This window comes from Silurus aristotelis (genome assembly GCF_946808225.1).
Source record: "Silurus aristotelis genome assembly, chromosome: 3".
Lineage (NCBI taxonomy): Eukaryota > Metazoa > Chordata > Actinopteri > Siluriformes > Siluridae > Silurus > Silurus aristotelis.
Genome location: NC_139576.1, coordinates 14,657,904 through 14,673,378, shown reverse-complemented (window position 1 = coordinate 14,673,378; position 15,475 = coordinate 14,657,904). Strand labels below are relative to the sequence as shown.

Genomic DNA, 15,475 nt, shown 5'->3' with positions numbered 1-15,475 from the left:
TATATATATATATATATATATATATATATATATATATATATATATATATATATATATATATTCTATTTCGTGTTTGTACAAGATAAAACCGAGTGCTTCAAGAAACTACAAGGTTGCCACAACACACATTCAGCTATTAAATTAGACCTTCACATTATTGCATGTACTGGCTGGTGTACATACAGTAAAAGCACCACTTGGTAATGTAAATGGCTTTCTGTAGTGTAGCAGCCTGGAAAAACCCTTTTTCTTTTTGCACATATCCTATTCATATGCAAAATATGTTACATATAAAAAAAATCTTATTCAATGTGAGCTTTTTGGCAACAAGTAGATAGAGTTACATGTTGGTTTGTGAAATTTGATGAGTTAGATGTCAAAGTGCGATTTTTCGATATTTTATATTTGGTGTTATGTCTTTTGTTGGACAAAATTTCCCTCAAAATGCAATAGAAATAGAACTGATGATCTCTGCTTCTCACAGGCCATCACTATCAACTGAAATGCTGAGATCATTGAAGAGACAGGGAATCCTTTTCATTGTTTTCTTTGCAATAAAAATTAACTATCCTTGCACTTGTGTGTCCTATGAAGAAGGAGTGACAGCTACTGCACAAATCTGAATCAGCCACAGTACATTTACCCTGGGCTTAAAGCTAACCTTTTATTCTCCGCACTCGTTGGGGAAAAGAGGTTCGGGTGCAATCATACACACCCCATTAAACGTGACAGTGTGGAAATGCTCTAATCCTCCAAATCCATATCCCTTGTTCCCTAAAACTATTCACTGTTAGCTTCGGTTCCAATGTGGTGCAGTGATAAATGAGAAAAGCTTAAAGAATGATTAGCTGAGAGGTCTCCTACAGGAAATGGATTCCCAAACTATTATATGCTGAGCTTACAGTACAGGAAAATAAAAACAAATGAAGACACTGCAGAGGAAATGAGGATAAATGCATGCTGTAAGAAAGGATACTGTCTGCAATCAGGGCCTGTTTAGTGCCAACTACTGCATAGACCATTTAGAATTTCTAATACCAATATGATCCTTTTGAATATCCACTAAAACACTAAGTACTTTTTTTATTTTTGTACAGCTGTCTAAATGATGTGTAGTCCCACACTTTGATATCACTCAGAAGAAACTTGGTTTTCTCTTCTCAGGTTTCCTTCCTCAACCCATTCCACAGTTTTTCCCTTTCCGTAAAGCTGCTTTATAAGACTATTGTAGAAAAATAAATAAATAAATAAAAAATGTAAAACGAGCAGGGTAAAACAATAATAATGTATTATAATCATATTGTTTTTTTTGTATGGGGGTTTTATTTTAAGACCCCTATAGGACTAAATATATATATCCACCCTATGGCTTTGTGCTTTCAGTGTAATTGCAATACATAGGAAAATATGCATTCAAAGCAAGTAACATCTGCACCATCTGCCAGTTTGTTTTGAAAAGACCTCATCACGAGTGAAAAACCTTAATAGCGAGAGATGGGTAATGGCTAATTATCCCATGATCTGCCTGGTTATGCATTTCCTCTCCCATTGTGCTTCAGTGGGAACCTTAAAGAGAGTTGTTACACTAAATGTAATGATATATTTCCCAAATTGATACTCGTTTTTATCCCCTAGTGTGCTCTTCACATAGCTAGACAGGACACACATATATGCTTAATCTCAAACATGAGTGTGACTGGACATCTATGTATGGTGTCATTTTTTTCTGCATAGCCTGTACAGAGCTCTGTTAAGTACACTAATACTGCATAGCGTATGTAACACAAACCAAAAGCCATCAAAATTCAAGCTGTGGAACACCATGACAACCATTTTATGTAACATTTTCAGATGAACATACATACAGCAAGTGGTCTGTCAGCTCTGCTCACTTCAGCGTTCAGACAGCAGACCAGCATGCCTGCTCCATACTATTAATCAGTCAGTCCAATCTGCAATCATTAGCAGAGCAGGTTCCTTAATTAATTTCTCAGAGCCTGAGCAAGTCCCTTTTCTCAAATGAGCAGGGGGGTGAGAGCTTGCACAGACACCACTGTGCCACAGGCCAGACACTTCCTCGCTAGATACAAAGGTTCAGAATCTTGCCAAGAGCTTGTTGGCATACATTAGGAAATGTCTGTTACACCTCCTGTTTTAACGCTTTCTATCCAGAGCTGTTCATCTTCTATCTATCTTATAACAATCAAGTGGCATTCGATCCAGAGCAAGTTCCATTAAGATTTAGACAGCAGTGGATCCACTTGAGCATAGAACTGGAACATTTTGTGCTGACTGTGGCAAAAGACAGAGCAGGGTATATTACCTAGCGCTTAGTCTATGAAGTACATCTGTTAGTCAGTTAAGTACAGGGCACTGTAAGGGATACTCAGACTACTTGTAAAGCTCAGTCAGGTCTGTAACTAAATAGAGGTCAAGAGAAACCCTTTGATGTTCTCCACCGCATGCCCTTTGTTGAATAGAACTTCCCCCTTTTTATATACAGGGAAATATTCATGCATCATCTCGTTCCTGCTCCATCAGTACCAATATGCCAGAGGCTGTTCACCTTAGAGTCCAGGCTCTACTCTTGATTTTCAGGTACAGACTCACTGAACAGAACCAAAAAAGTGATTTGCAGTGCATGAACCCCTTCATCGCTGGGGATATTTGGGGGAGGTGGTAGCTCAGTGGTTAAGGGTTACCGTTTCGGGGGTTCAAGCCCCAGGATTGCCAAGCTGCCACTCTTAGGGCCCTTGAGCAAGGCCCTTAACCCTCTGTGCACTTTGACCCCAGCTTTCTAAGATAGCTGGGATATACGAAGAAAGAATTTCACTGTGCTGTAAATGTAGATGTGACGAGTATAAAGCTGTAACTTTTCTTTCTGGTGTCCTTATTTGTCCTCCATTATGTGATGCCTTGCTGTCTATTCACTTCTTCCATACATACCACCTCCACTTCAGGTTTGGGAGCCTGAATTCGACTCTCTTGTGATGTGATGGGGGCTTTCAACATGCAATGACAGAAATGTGTTCAGTGTTTCACAGAAAACACCTTTTCACTTATAAATGCAAAATAAAAAGGGCAAGATTTAAAACACTGGAGTGCAGAACAAAAAGAATGTTGTTCTACCTGCTTGCTTATTGTAGTTAACCTAATGGATTACATTAAGGCGCATGCTGGATACCGCATGCTACAGTGGGCAAAACGTGCAGTTTGTAACTGGAAAACGGCATCCCAGCTGTTCTCATATGTGGCATTTCCATGGAAACCAGGCATGATGGTAAAGCATGAGAGTCAGGAAAGGGCAAGGAAGAGAATTGTGGGCTGTGAAAAGAAGGATGGGTTAAAGAAAAATAAAAGGTGAGTAAGAAAAATAAGTGGTGATGCACTGAGTGGGAAAAAGGTGCGTTGAGATGCAGAGAATGTGAGCCATTACTTTCTGCACGTGAAACAGGCTTAACTGAGCAGAACCTGCTTAAATTAAATTGAATTTGGGGATGGGGAGGTGGGGGTTAGTGCAAAAGAGAGAAGTCGCCCACTTCTCTCTTTTGAGAGAAGTGGGCAGGTGCATTGTTTTCTTTCAGAATTAAAATGTTCTCTCTATTGTGGAACCAGCATTAATATGTTGTGTAAGATTTTTTAATTGAGCAGAATAAAGTGTAGGCTGTTACTATTATTGTTAGATTTTAAAGGCACAGGAATCTGTGGTTAATCCAAATGAAAAACTACATGCTAGAGAATGCACTAGCCTTGCACCGAACGCTACAGAAGGGTCCAGAGCCCACAGTGTCTCCAGGGGCTCTTTTTCTATCTATTACTACAAGCAAAGAAAAAATGGGAGGAAAGAGTCGAGAGAGACTCTTACATCTGCTTCAGCACTTTCTCCTCTTTAGAACTGATTCCTCAAATCATTTCCTTTCCTCATTTGTACCATCAACATTAATGTTATGTCTGGAGAATAAAATAAAATAAAATCATTGTATCTCTGAAGCCAAATTCAAACAAGTCTTGTCAAACAGAAGGACACAGTTACATGTCTTGATTGAATACCACCAAGAAAAGAAAAAATACATACATACACATATATATATATACACACACACACACACACACACACACACACACACACTAATATATATATATATATATATATATATATATATATATATATATATATATATATATATATATATATATATATATATATATATATATATATATATGTATGTATGTACGTACGTACATGTATGTACGTACGTACGTGTGTGTGTGTGTGTGTGTGTGTGTGTGTGTGTGTGTGTGTGTGTGTGTGTGTGTGTATATCTCAAGAGATGAACACTAAGAATAAGTCCTGGATTGGGTAATGGGGGGTTTTAAATGAAATCAGCCAGGCAGAACCACGTTTAAAGCAGAGATCTAGTGAAGTGCTCCCACACCTCTAAAGAACCAAATCCAATCCCATTCTCGCCTCTTATCACTAACCTATGAGGGGCACACTCGGAATCCATTACAGCTCCACTCAGGAACATAAGCAGTACCACACTAGTCCTAACACTAGACATACAAATCTATAATTCCTAATTATTTAGTTCTTCTGTCCAAATAAAAAGTACAAGCTTGTGTGATTTCTTATAGATTTTATGTACAATGATTATGTTTATTGTTTACTACACCTGGTACTAGTGTCTGAGCATTCTTCTTTCAACAACACAAGCAATTATAATCCGATTGTAAATTTATGATGAATAAACAGGTAGAGAAGAAAATGCATGGGTGAGGTTTGAGTGAGGTTTGTGACATTTTAGTTGAATAGAGTGAGATAAACTGAGCAATGTTGCTTATTATCTCAGTACCAGTTTGTTTTTAAATATGTTACTGGTTAGCTATCTTGACAGCATCCTGGTTAAGCATGATTTCTACATCTCAAAGCCATTAAGTGTGTGCAAAAATAATTCAATAACTCCAGAGCTAATTATGCTAATGTGCAGCTTTCAGCATTTAATGCATTTTTCAGATAAAAGTTACTTCAGGTGCTAATGTAAATTGTTTTGGCCTATAACTATATATTTTCTGGGTTACAGTTTAATTCTAATTTGATTTCCAGCAGTCATATATGCTAGTTTCTGCCTTCAGATGTACATCCTTAGAGTAGAAAAGTAGAAGTGTATTTTAATGTAGACCTGATACAATAAGGTTTGCCACTAAAACCAATGCTTACTTCAAGGCACAAGCAAGAAAAATCAATGTCATAGCCAGGCCTGATGTTTGTAATCTTTTAGCTTCCTGGCCTTGTGCAGAGACTGTAATATGTAATCTTCCTTAGTTATTGTGAAAGTCATGGGCTGCTGTGGGATAATTTAAAGCAATTAACTTAGATAGATACCATAGTAACATAGCAGACAATGGTTGGCAATGGTCTTTCCACACAGATGGAGAAATGGTGAAACCTGAAGTCACATAAGCACATAAGAGCAGTTGATGATTCTCTTTACAATATCTGTATTTTAAGCCTGTACTTGTAAACAAATTATTCATTGCACTTTCTTGTTGTTTTCTGTTACAGAATGTTTAGTTTTTTGGCAAACGATGAAAAAAGGAGAGGCGTGTCCATTTGGTGGAGTTGAAAATTGAACATTTTATGTCCAGTATCTTCTTTTTTTTTTTATGATTGAGAATATTATGCTATAGGCACTTGTGTATTTTTGTCATATATATATATATATATATACAGTACAGACCAGAATTTTGGACACACCTCCTCATTCAAAGAGTTTTCTTTATTTTCATGACTATGAAAATTGTAGATTCACACTGAAGGCATCAAAACTATGAATTAACACATGTGGAATTATATACATAACAAAAAAGTGTGAAACAACTGAAAATATGTCATATTGTAGGTTATTCAAAGTAGCCACCTTTTGCTTAGATTACTGCTTTGCACACTCTTGGCATTCTCACACCATTCACATTGACTGTCTCAAAGCAGCTTCACAGAAATCAACAATGTCTGTTGTGAAAAGCACTATAGAAATAAACATGACTTGACTATAACTTTTTTTGGAAGCAAATAACTGTTTTTACCTATATGTAATGTATTATTGTGAGTTAACTGTTTATGCTTACATTGCTTCTATGTATATTGTTAAAATAATTTGACACAAACTTTTGGTCTGTACTGTATATATAAATATAAACACATACGACTGAAATTCAAGCAGTGTTAAGAATCAAACATACAACATACTTAAGTAGAATGCACATTACTTGGACATTGGAAAATTTTATTTTCCGAAAGAAAAACTACTCTAGTGGAAGAGTCTATGTCCATTAGCACACTTGAGCCACTGTAACGATTTTGAATATTTTACAACGTAAAATGCAAACTTTAATAACTGGTTTTTCGCATTAATTATGCTAATATATAGCTTTCAACAAGACACACTTCAGCTCATTTTTGTAATAGGCCACTCAAGATCTTCTACTCCACACCACGTAAGCCATATCTCATGGAGCTTGCTTTGTGCATGCTACTACATACATTGCTTCCACATCCTAAGATATCCTACTCAATTGTGTGATTGTAGCAACATTTTGGTTAAGAAATACATATGGCTGGAAAAATCACGTGTCCCTATACTTTTATCTATAATGTTTATGAACAATAAAACAATATAATAGCAAGTAACAATGCCATGTGATGCGGTACTGATTACATTTTCTTAACTAATTTTAAACATTTAACAATGGAATCAATTTGGAAATATTAAGAGAAACGAACGCAATCAAAATTATTTTAACAATATACATAGAAGCAATGTAAGCATAAACAGTTAACTCACAATAATACATTACATATAGGTAAAAACAGTTATTTGCTTCCAAAAAAAGTTATAGTCAAGTCATGTTTATTTCTATAGTGCTTTTCACAACAGACATTGTTGATTTCTGTGAAGCTGCTTTGAGACAGTCAATGTGAATGGTGTGCATTTATCCCTGATGAGCAGCCGTGGCGACTGTGGCAAGGAAAAACTCCCTTAGATGTTATGAGGAAGAAACCTTGAGAGGAACCAGACTCAAAAGGGGAACCCATCCTCATTTGGGTGACATCAAGAGTTTGATCATAAATCTTTCAACAATACAGAAGACTGGAGAGTGAGAACTAACATGAGCACTGGAGTGTGTGATTATAAGTAATGTTCATTCTACAGTCTTATAAAGTCATTATGGTTATAAAACTAAGAGCTACTGAGCAACTTATAAAATAGCTTAACATTTGTGATTATTTAACATTTGTTATACTGTTAACTGGAATGATTATACTTATATTAAGCAAAATATACACTCACTTAAGGTAACTTGGGTTTTTTTTATTCTTTCTTTATACAAAAGGCTAAGAGACCAGGCGAGGAATCCTCTACATATAAAGATGATTATCTACTAATGCCATTCTTAAACTTGCAAATAAGAGCAAAAGGGCTATAATAATATCAAGGTAGCATTTTGTATTATATGCAGGTGGTGAAATCGAAACCTTACTTGCATTCACTAAAGTCCTCGGGTCTATTCATATCTGTGGATATCATCAAATTTATAATGGAAGACAGCATAAAATTCAATACCAACCCAATAACAGCACAAGACCTGTAGCAAACATACCTCACATCAGCACCAGGAGTAGTGTGCACAAAACAATAGAGGCGAGATTGATTTTCGCATTCAGTATGCTGAGAGAAGCAGATGCTCATGCTACACTCTCTCCCTAGCCAGCTGAAGTTCAAGATATGAGTGTGGTTTATGGGATATGGGATAACACAGACCATCAACAACAAAATAATATACAGGACAAACCAAATAATATTCAAGTGTCCCAAGTTACTCAGAGTGGAACTAGAGTTTGAAGCAAAAGCATTATTAATCTTAGATGTAGTTTGACTTTGTGAGTGTGTATGGGGGTAATAAAGGTTTGTGATAACGGTTTGTGCTTTGTGATAAAAAATTCACCAGACATGCAGCACTTCTCCAGATTGAAGCCTTATCCTCTAATCTCTGCCTGATGGAGGAGGAAGAAGCAGTGACTAGGTTTAATCAGCACACAAAGACAATCACATGCACAGACTGAGGGAGAAAGAGGGATTACAAAAAAAAAAAAAGAGTTGCACATGCAGTATGGTGTCTGCAGTTCCACACCCAACTCATTAACAGCCAAAGCCAGGCTGAGCTCAGTGCAGTAAGAATTGCTCCAGTGCACAAGTAAAGGCCTGTCGAAATGCAGCACAGCATAACGACTTATGATGAGAAAAGGCTAATTAAATAGAGTCCGATTCCAAACAGGTGTCAAGATAGCTGGAAAGGTGCCACTCGTTTAGCAGCTGAGTGATGGATATGTGGATTATCTGTAAAGTATTTCTGTGAAATATCATAATAACCTCACTGCTACATCTGCATATTGTACTCAATGAAAGGCATCAATCAACAACCGCTTTGCAATTATGTCCTACAGAAAAGAAATGAGGGAAAATGGAGGGAAATATGCTTTAAGGGGTTATAATGTCCACTCCTTGTGTTAGAGCCTCAAGGATGAAAAATATCTGGGAATAATAATTAAAATACACCTGTTAAGTTCGACTACAATCTGTTCATAAGAGACAACAATTACATGTAGATATGCCATAACCCTTCAACTCAAAACAAACCTTTTTATATATTTTCACAATGTTCTGAGAAAATGTTATTTTTGCCTGAAAATCGTCTACTTCAAAAAATGGTAACTAATGTACTGCTAGCTAGCTAGTTAATAGTAGTTAACAGCTAGTTAACAAATAGGTAATCAGCCATGACAACTCTCAGAATGAAGCTAGCAAGAGTTTATTTACAGAAGGGAGTATAGATAGGTTTGAGCGAGTTCTAATACTGCTCTGTAGCATGCTAACACCAGCATGTTCAAACATGTTAACAACCATGCTGATGCTGCAAAAGGTGGAGTAAGAGTGAGCACCGTTGCAGATCTATACACGTGGTGCTGAGGAGGTGGACGGTGCAATGTGGCGGAAATACTGTACACCTGTGGTCCCCAACCTTTTTTGTGCCACGGACAATATTTTTTACGGACCGGTTTAATGTCGGACAATATTTTTCACCACTGCTGAACACCACTAAGAGATGGTGCCTGACTCACTCAAATCCTTACGCTTGCCCGTTTTTCCTGCTTCTAACGCATCAACTTTGAGGACAAAATGTTTAGGTACTGCCTGATATTTCCCACCCACTAACGGGTGTCATGATGAAGAGATAATCAGTGTTATTCACTGTACCGGTCATAATGTTATAATGCCATAATGTTCTGCCTGGTCTGCTTACATACCAAAGAATAGTTTTTTTAACCTTACATTTTTACATTTACATTTGCGGCATTTGGCAGACACCCTTATCCAACCTCTTCCTCTCCTGGTTAAATAAGCTTGTGTATCAGGCAGCTATGATTTAAAAACTAATAGATTGGACATAAAATGGGTCTTCAGACAACGTCTAAAAGCGCACCTCTTCCAGCAGGACTTAAAATAGCATTTCTCCTAATAAAAAAAATAAATAAATGCTTTTCTCACTATAATCTCTCCCAAGTGTTTTACACTAAAAGTATTCAAGGTCTGTGTCCTAATGTACCAGCGTCATTACCTGCATTTATTGATAGACACTTTAAAGTACTTTTGTAGGTTGCTCTGCATAACGGCATCTGCCAAACACTATAAATCTAAAATGTTCAGATCATACAGTCTTAGGATTTGTATATTATTGTAGCATGTTTCTTAAATATTTTCTTGAGAAAAGTGTCATTCTTGGTTTACACCCATCAGGCTGCTCAAGTACAATAGTCACGTGGTCATACATATTTAGAAAAAGGTTTAACAGTGTCATTTGCTAATCAGATTGAAGTACAGTTGATGCTTTTTCGCTTTGTTACTGCCTAAAACAAAATTTAATTGTGATGGAAATATCTGATTGATAGTCAAAAACAAAAGGAGTGTCTGTTTTTCAGCCTTGTCTCTCCTAATGTGTGTGTTGGGAGAGGCAGCTGCAGCCCTCAATGAAACAGAACATATCAGCTGGCCTTTTTATCCAGGCACTGTGGATTTGGCATTGCCTGTATAGCCCACATCAAACACCAACACAAATCCTCTTGTAAACAGACATATCAATCCCTGTATTGCAGACGTCCCACGTTTTTTAAAACTCATAGCCCACATGAGTGACTACAAAAGCATCACGAAGAGTTCATAATAATTAGGGAATAAAGAGCCCAAACCGAGTTTTGGTTTTCAATGTAGACTATAGATGAACATTACTCAAACTGTTTGGAAGTCAGACCAAAAAAAAAAAAAAACTTGGAACCCAGACACCTTAAACCTTCAGGATTCTGATAACCAATTAATTTTGATTTTAATCTAAATAAAAAATTATGATCAAGACTTCTGGCACCTGCTTACTTGTTTAAATAAGTATAAAATCGTCTTGACGCAAATTTCACACTGATGCTTTACTGAATCTATTTAGCAAGTGGCTTGGAAGCCTGAAACTCAAATGATGGCATAGAGCCATAAGAAATCAATAATCAGAGCCAGTGGCTGGTCAAAAGGCATTTACCCAAGACACTAAGCATGTCTCTCTGCCTGAAAGAGTCCACAGTCCACTAAAGCACTGGGCACTGCCAGATTGGTAATTAGTGTTTAGTAGGTGGGCTGAAGTTTCCATTTATCCCTAGCCAAAGGTGCCTTGTTTCCAACAGGAACACCAGCTGGTGTCATGGACCAGCTGAACCCGAGTGGTGGCCAATGGGAGGCATTTACACACCGGCCTGCAAAGGCTGCTGGGAAATGTGACACAGATTTGACCTGACAGCTGGGTAAACAACTAGCACTTCAAGCATTAGAAGACGATGGCAGTTTAAAAGAGAAAGAGGAAAACAAAGGAAGCCAAAAAATAGGTTGATAATGTTGATTAGGTTCCTACAACCACAGCTCTGACTGTAGTTCTGGCCATGATGCATATCACAAGTTTGGGTTAATTCCAATATATTATCATTTCTCAAATTACACACTTGCATTAAAGACATGCCACATGTTCAACAAGCATATAATAAAAAAGCTTAATAAAAGTTATTATTTAATTATGTAAACAAAGAAAATGTGGGATCACTCTGGGTCTCAGTTACATGACAAGCTGCAGGGTTTTTTTGTCTTATCAACTTTAAAAAAGAGAAAAAAGTAGATGCTGGTCACATATTGAATGTTTAGAACCGCTGTAATAATTAAGTGATAGCAAGAACTAAACTAAGTCTAATGAATGATCCATAACATGAAATATAACTAAAAAGACAAGTAGTTTATATAGTTTATAGTTTAGTAGTTCATACTTTTAAGGAAAAATAATCCACTATAGGGTTGCATTGATGATTGCTTTTCTATACCCGCATCGGTCATGTTTTATTCCTTACAAAGCTCACAATTATCTACATACTTTATGTACATATAATGATACTTGCTTATTATAAAACAATATTAATGAGTTGCTGTTCTAGCGAGCTATGAGGATATAGTGCCTGCAGTTCTAAACACTCTTCTTTGTAAAGGTAAGTTCATATCTATATCATACTGAAACTCATTTGGAGCTTTGAATGCTTCATTCTTGCGATATTAGTCTGCATACAGACAATATTATAAATCCAAGGTATTTCACTGGCTGTCCACTAGGCATTACTTCATCATCTGTGTGTTTTTAAGTCAAGAAGCTTTTATTGTCATTTCAACCAAATATAGTTGACGCAGTACACAGTGAAATGAAACAGCGTTCCTCCAGAACCCTGATGCTACATGCAACAACAATCACAGAAACAGAAAAACACAGGGCTAAGGACTAGTATGGGTCCTCGCCACATAAAGTGCATGTGTGCAACCTGGTAAAAGACAGTGCAAGACAACACAGGACAGTGCAAGACAATACACAAAACACAAAATAGCTCCGCCAGTAAACCTGTTGTAACGAGACAAAGTGAACAGTAGCAAAAATGTAAACAAAATGTTGTGCAAAAGAGCAAATAGCAGCAATCCAGGAAAGATGTGCAAAAACAGCATGTAAACAATTTATGGTAATGATGTGATGTAATGTGGGTGGTACTGAAGTCATGGGTGTGCGAAGTGATTACGAGTGTGTGTTGAACCTGGGTTGTACAGATCAGTCACACAGTTGTGTGTGTGTGTGTTTAATTTTTTATTTTTTTTTAAATGGCACACGGCGAAAAAAAAAAAAAGGCAAAAAGCAAATGGCATTCGGTGGTGATGACAAGAAAAGCTACTTAAACAGCCTGCAGTAATTATGCAGATTTAAAACGCATAACCCTGTGATGACTTGAATGTGATTCACAGGCTGTATTAGCAGATGCCGGTGGCCAGTTGTTCCTGCAGTTGTTGATGGAACTATGCAAGGCTTTTAGACTAATCCCTCAATAATGCCTCACTCGACATGCTACAGGAAAATGCTAAACTTAATGGCCTTCTCATATGATGGGTGTTACAGGGTTGCATTCTCTTAAAGACACAAAAAATTTGATCTGCCTTAGCCCGATCTGTCCTGAGAGAATTTCAAAAACTCTTCTACTCCACCCTGCAACCTCATAGGCAGAAATAGCTGACTTGGTTAAATGTAATTTGCCCGCTCCATCGCTCAGGAAGGGCGTGTGGCTGTCCGGTCCTGCTTGCTGCACACAGAATATTAGCTTTGACTAGGCTATAATCAGGGTGAGGAATGACTTAATACCCAGAGGCTAATGGCTGAGCCTGTGACTCCATGCCTTGTTGGAAATTAATTTTGAGTTATTTTTCTTCTACCAGCTGGGGAGTCCTTGCAGGCACACACCCACACACAAACACAATAACGTAATAAGAGCTGCAGAATGGTAGACACAAGAGTTTGAACTTGGAGTGTAATACACAGAAACAGATGGGTCCCAAATGCTGTATGAACGAGAAGCCAATAATAAAAAAAATATATATATTTGGTTTTAAATCAAGAAAACTTAGGTATCATTCCCTATGGCTGACATTTATCATGTTTTATACACATTATACACACCACCATCATGTTCACGATTCAGAACACAGTGCCTCAAAGCTCACCCTCTTTATCATCATGGCGTATGATGGCGTCCTGGAGAATATCGGAGAGGGAGAAACTGATTGAGCGTTTCTTGCGCTGGCTGCCGAGAGGCTTGTGTGTACTCTGTTTCTGCAGGATCCGCTCACGCTCGTAGTATGCACGCAGCTGGTCACAACGCATCCGGCGCACCAGCCTCTGCCTCTGCCCCAGAGGTAATGACTCCAGCAGGCACTGGTCAATCTCCATGTTCTGCCTGAAGGCGTTACATAGCTGAAAACAACCTGAGAGCAAGAAAAACAATTAGAGCTGTAGTAAATAGCAATCGGTATATTAATAAACAAAACAGATCTAGTCTGACCTTGTCTAAACCAGCGCCTAATTAAATAGTATGTGAACTAACAACATCCTGAAGAAAACATGTGACCAAATTTAAATGTACCGTATTTATCGGACTATAAACCGCTACTTTTTTCCCAGGCTTTGAACCCCGCGGCTTATACAATAAAGCGGCTAATTTATGGATTTTTCCTGGGTTTTTCCCGGTTTCACAAACTTCAAGCCAAAAAATTTACCCCATAACATTAGACCAATAAAATTGCCGAACGGGTTTAGAAGAACCAATGAAACTCTTTATATTAAATCAGATGTGCTCCCACTGAATCGGGCCGCACCACATCATAAATATGGATGAGGTTCCTCTGATGTTTGACCTGCCGCTCACTCGGACTGTCTACAGGAAATGCGACTAATTCGTCACGCTGAAAACAACCGGGCATGAAAAAACACACTTCACCTGTGTTCTGAGCTGCACGGCATCGGGAGAAAAGCTTCACCAATGGTGATTTTTTCAATGTAGGAACCTGCGGCTTATAGACAGGTGCGGCTTATTTATGTTCAAAATTTAAATCTTTACCTAAATGCCTAAATGTATTTAAATGCAAGTTGCAAATGTGTCACAAAATATGACCATAGCATTTAACAGTTCTATTTGGGTTAAGAATGAACGGGAGATTAAACTAAAGTCACAAACAGCATCGTTCCTTATAGCTGTCTAATGAAGCATGGCAGCCTACATCAAAGCTTTCTTCAGACATTCTACTATAGTTGCCTTACATTTCACAGCTTTCACCCACGTAGTGAGTCTCTGGGCTATAATTCAAGATTGTTGATTTAGCAAGAAATGTGATTAGCAACACAGATGCTGTGATGCAGAGATCATATTCTCAAAACATGTAGTTCTGCCACACTACCAACTGATTATTAACTCTTTATAGAATATTTACTGGGTACATTTCTTTGGGCTCAGGTACTCTACAATGCTGCAATATAGACAAATATGCACCACGACACCCCCCCTCCACCCCACACACACCTACAGAGAGACAAAATATGAAAAACCTGGTAGTATGTGTGGAACGTACATCAAGTCTCGATGCCCAAAATCAGGTAGAGTACAATGTCACATTAGGATCAAGCTCATCAACAACACTACATTCTAAACAATGGTAAAAAGACACAGAGAGAGAAGGAGGAAAATATTGAAAGGTCTTACACACAGACTACAGATCTTAAATCTCAATCTATATCCAAATGTCTGTAAAGCTGCTCTCAGACAATATCCACTGTTAAAACTGCTGCATTAGTAAAACTGAACTGGGGAAGAAAGAGTTACAGTGTATTGGGAAAGGTAGGCGATGGGGAAATTAAGGGAGGGAATGAAACCTCATCTAACAAAGCCATTTTTCTTGGGTGTCTGTTCAAGGTTTAAAGCAAAGACCCTCACCACTACACACACCAAGCAGCAGGAGTGCGGGATTGATATCATGACTCAGCAAATTCAACACACTGCTGGTTGGGTCGTAGAAACAAAGTGCCTAGTACCTAAAATCTACCAAATAAGCGTTGACTTTGAAGAACATTTTACTGACAGTTGTCAAATATACCTCAATTTCCACTGAAAGCAACATTTTCACCTGAATTAATAATTGAGATTTAAAAAGCCTGAGATCCTTTATATCGCCTGCCTATCAACTCATTCGCAGCAATCACAAAGCTGCTCAGTCATTCAGCATATATACATCTCCTACTGAGCTGCTCTGCCAAATCGTCCCTTACAAACCCTCCAACTCGCAGGAAAGAGAGAGAGAGGTAGAGAGAAAGTGTATTTCAGATAGACTATATGAGAGCAAGGCAGACAGAATGAGTGCAAACCAGCAAGTAAATAATGGGTTGGAGAAAGTTTGTTTGACCTTGGTGGGCCAACTGAGTCATCGCAATATGTACATCCATCAGCTTCCCTTAGTCCAGGCGTGAGAGAAAAAAAAAA

At 37.8% G+C, this 15,475-nt stretch overlaps 1 protein-coding gene across 6 annotated transcripts in view; it reads right to left on the bottom strand.

Moving 5' to 3' along the window:
- The window catches only part of myo16 (myosin XVI), a 148,532-nt gene that overhangs the window by 92,629 nt on the left and 40,428 nt on the right, over positions 1 to 15,475 (bottom strand). For all 6 annotated transcript variants that reach the window (XM_083535709.1, XM_083535707.1, XM_083535708.1 and 3 more), the window contains exon 2: positions 13,170 to 13,430. In XM_083535709.1, coding sequence (XP_083391835.1) covers positions 13,170 to 13,395 — 226 coding nt within the window. In that variant the 5' untranslated portion in view covers positions 13,396 to 13,430. The remainder of the gene's footprint in view (positions 1 to 13,169; positions 13,431 to 15,475) is intronic.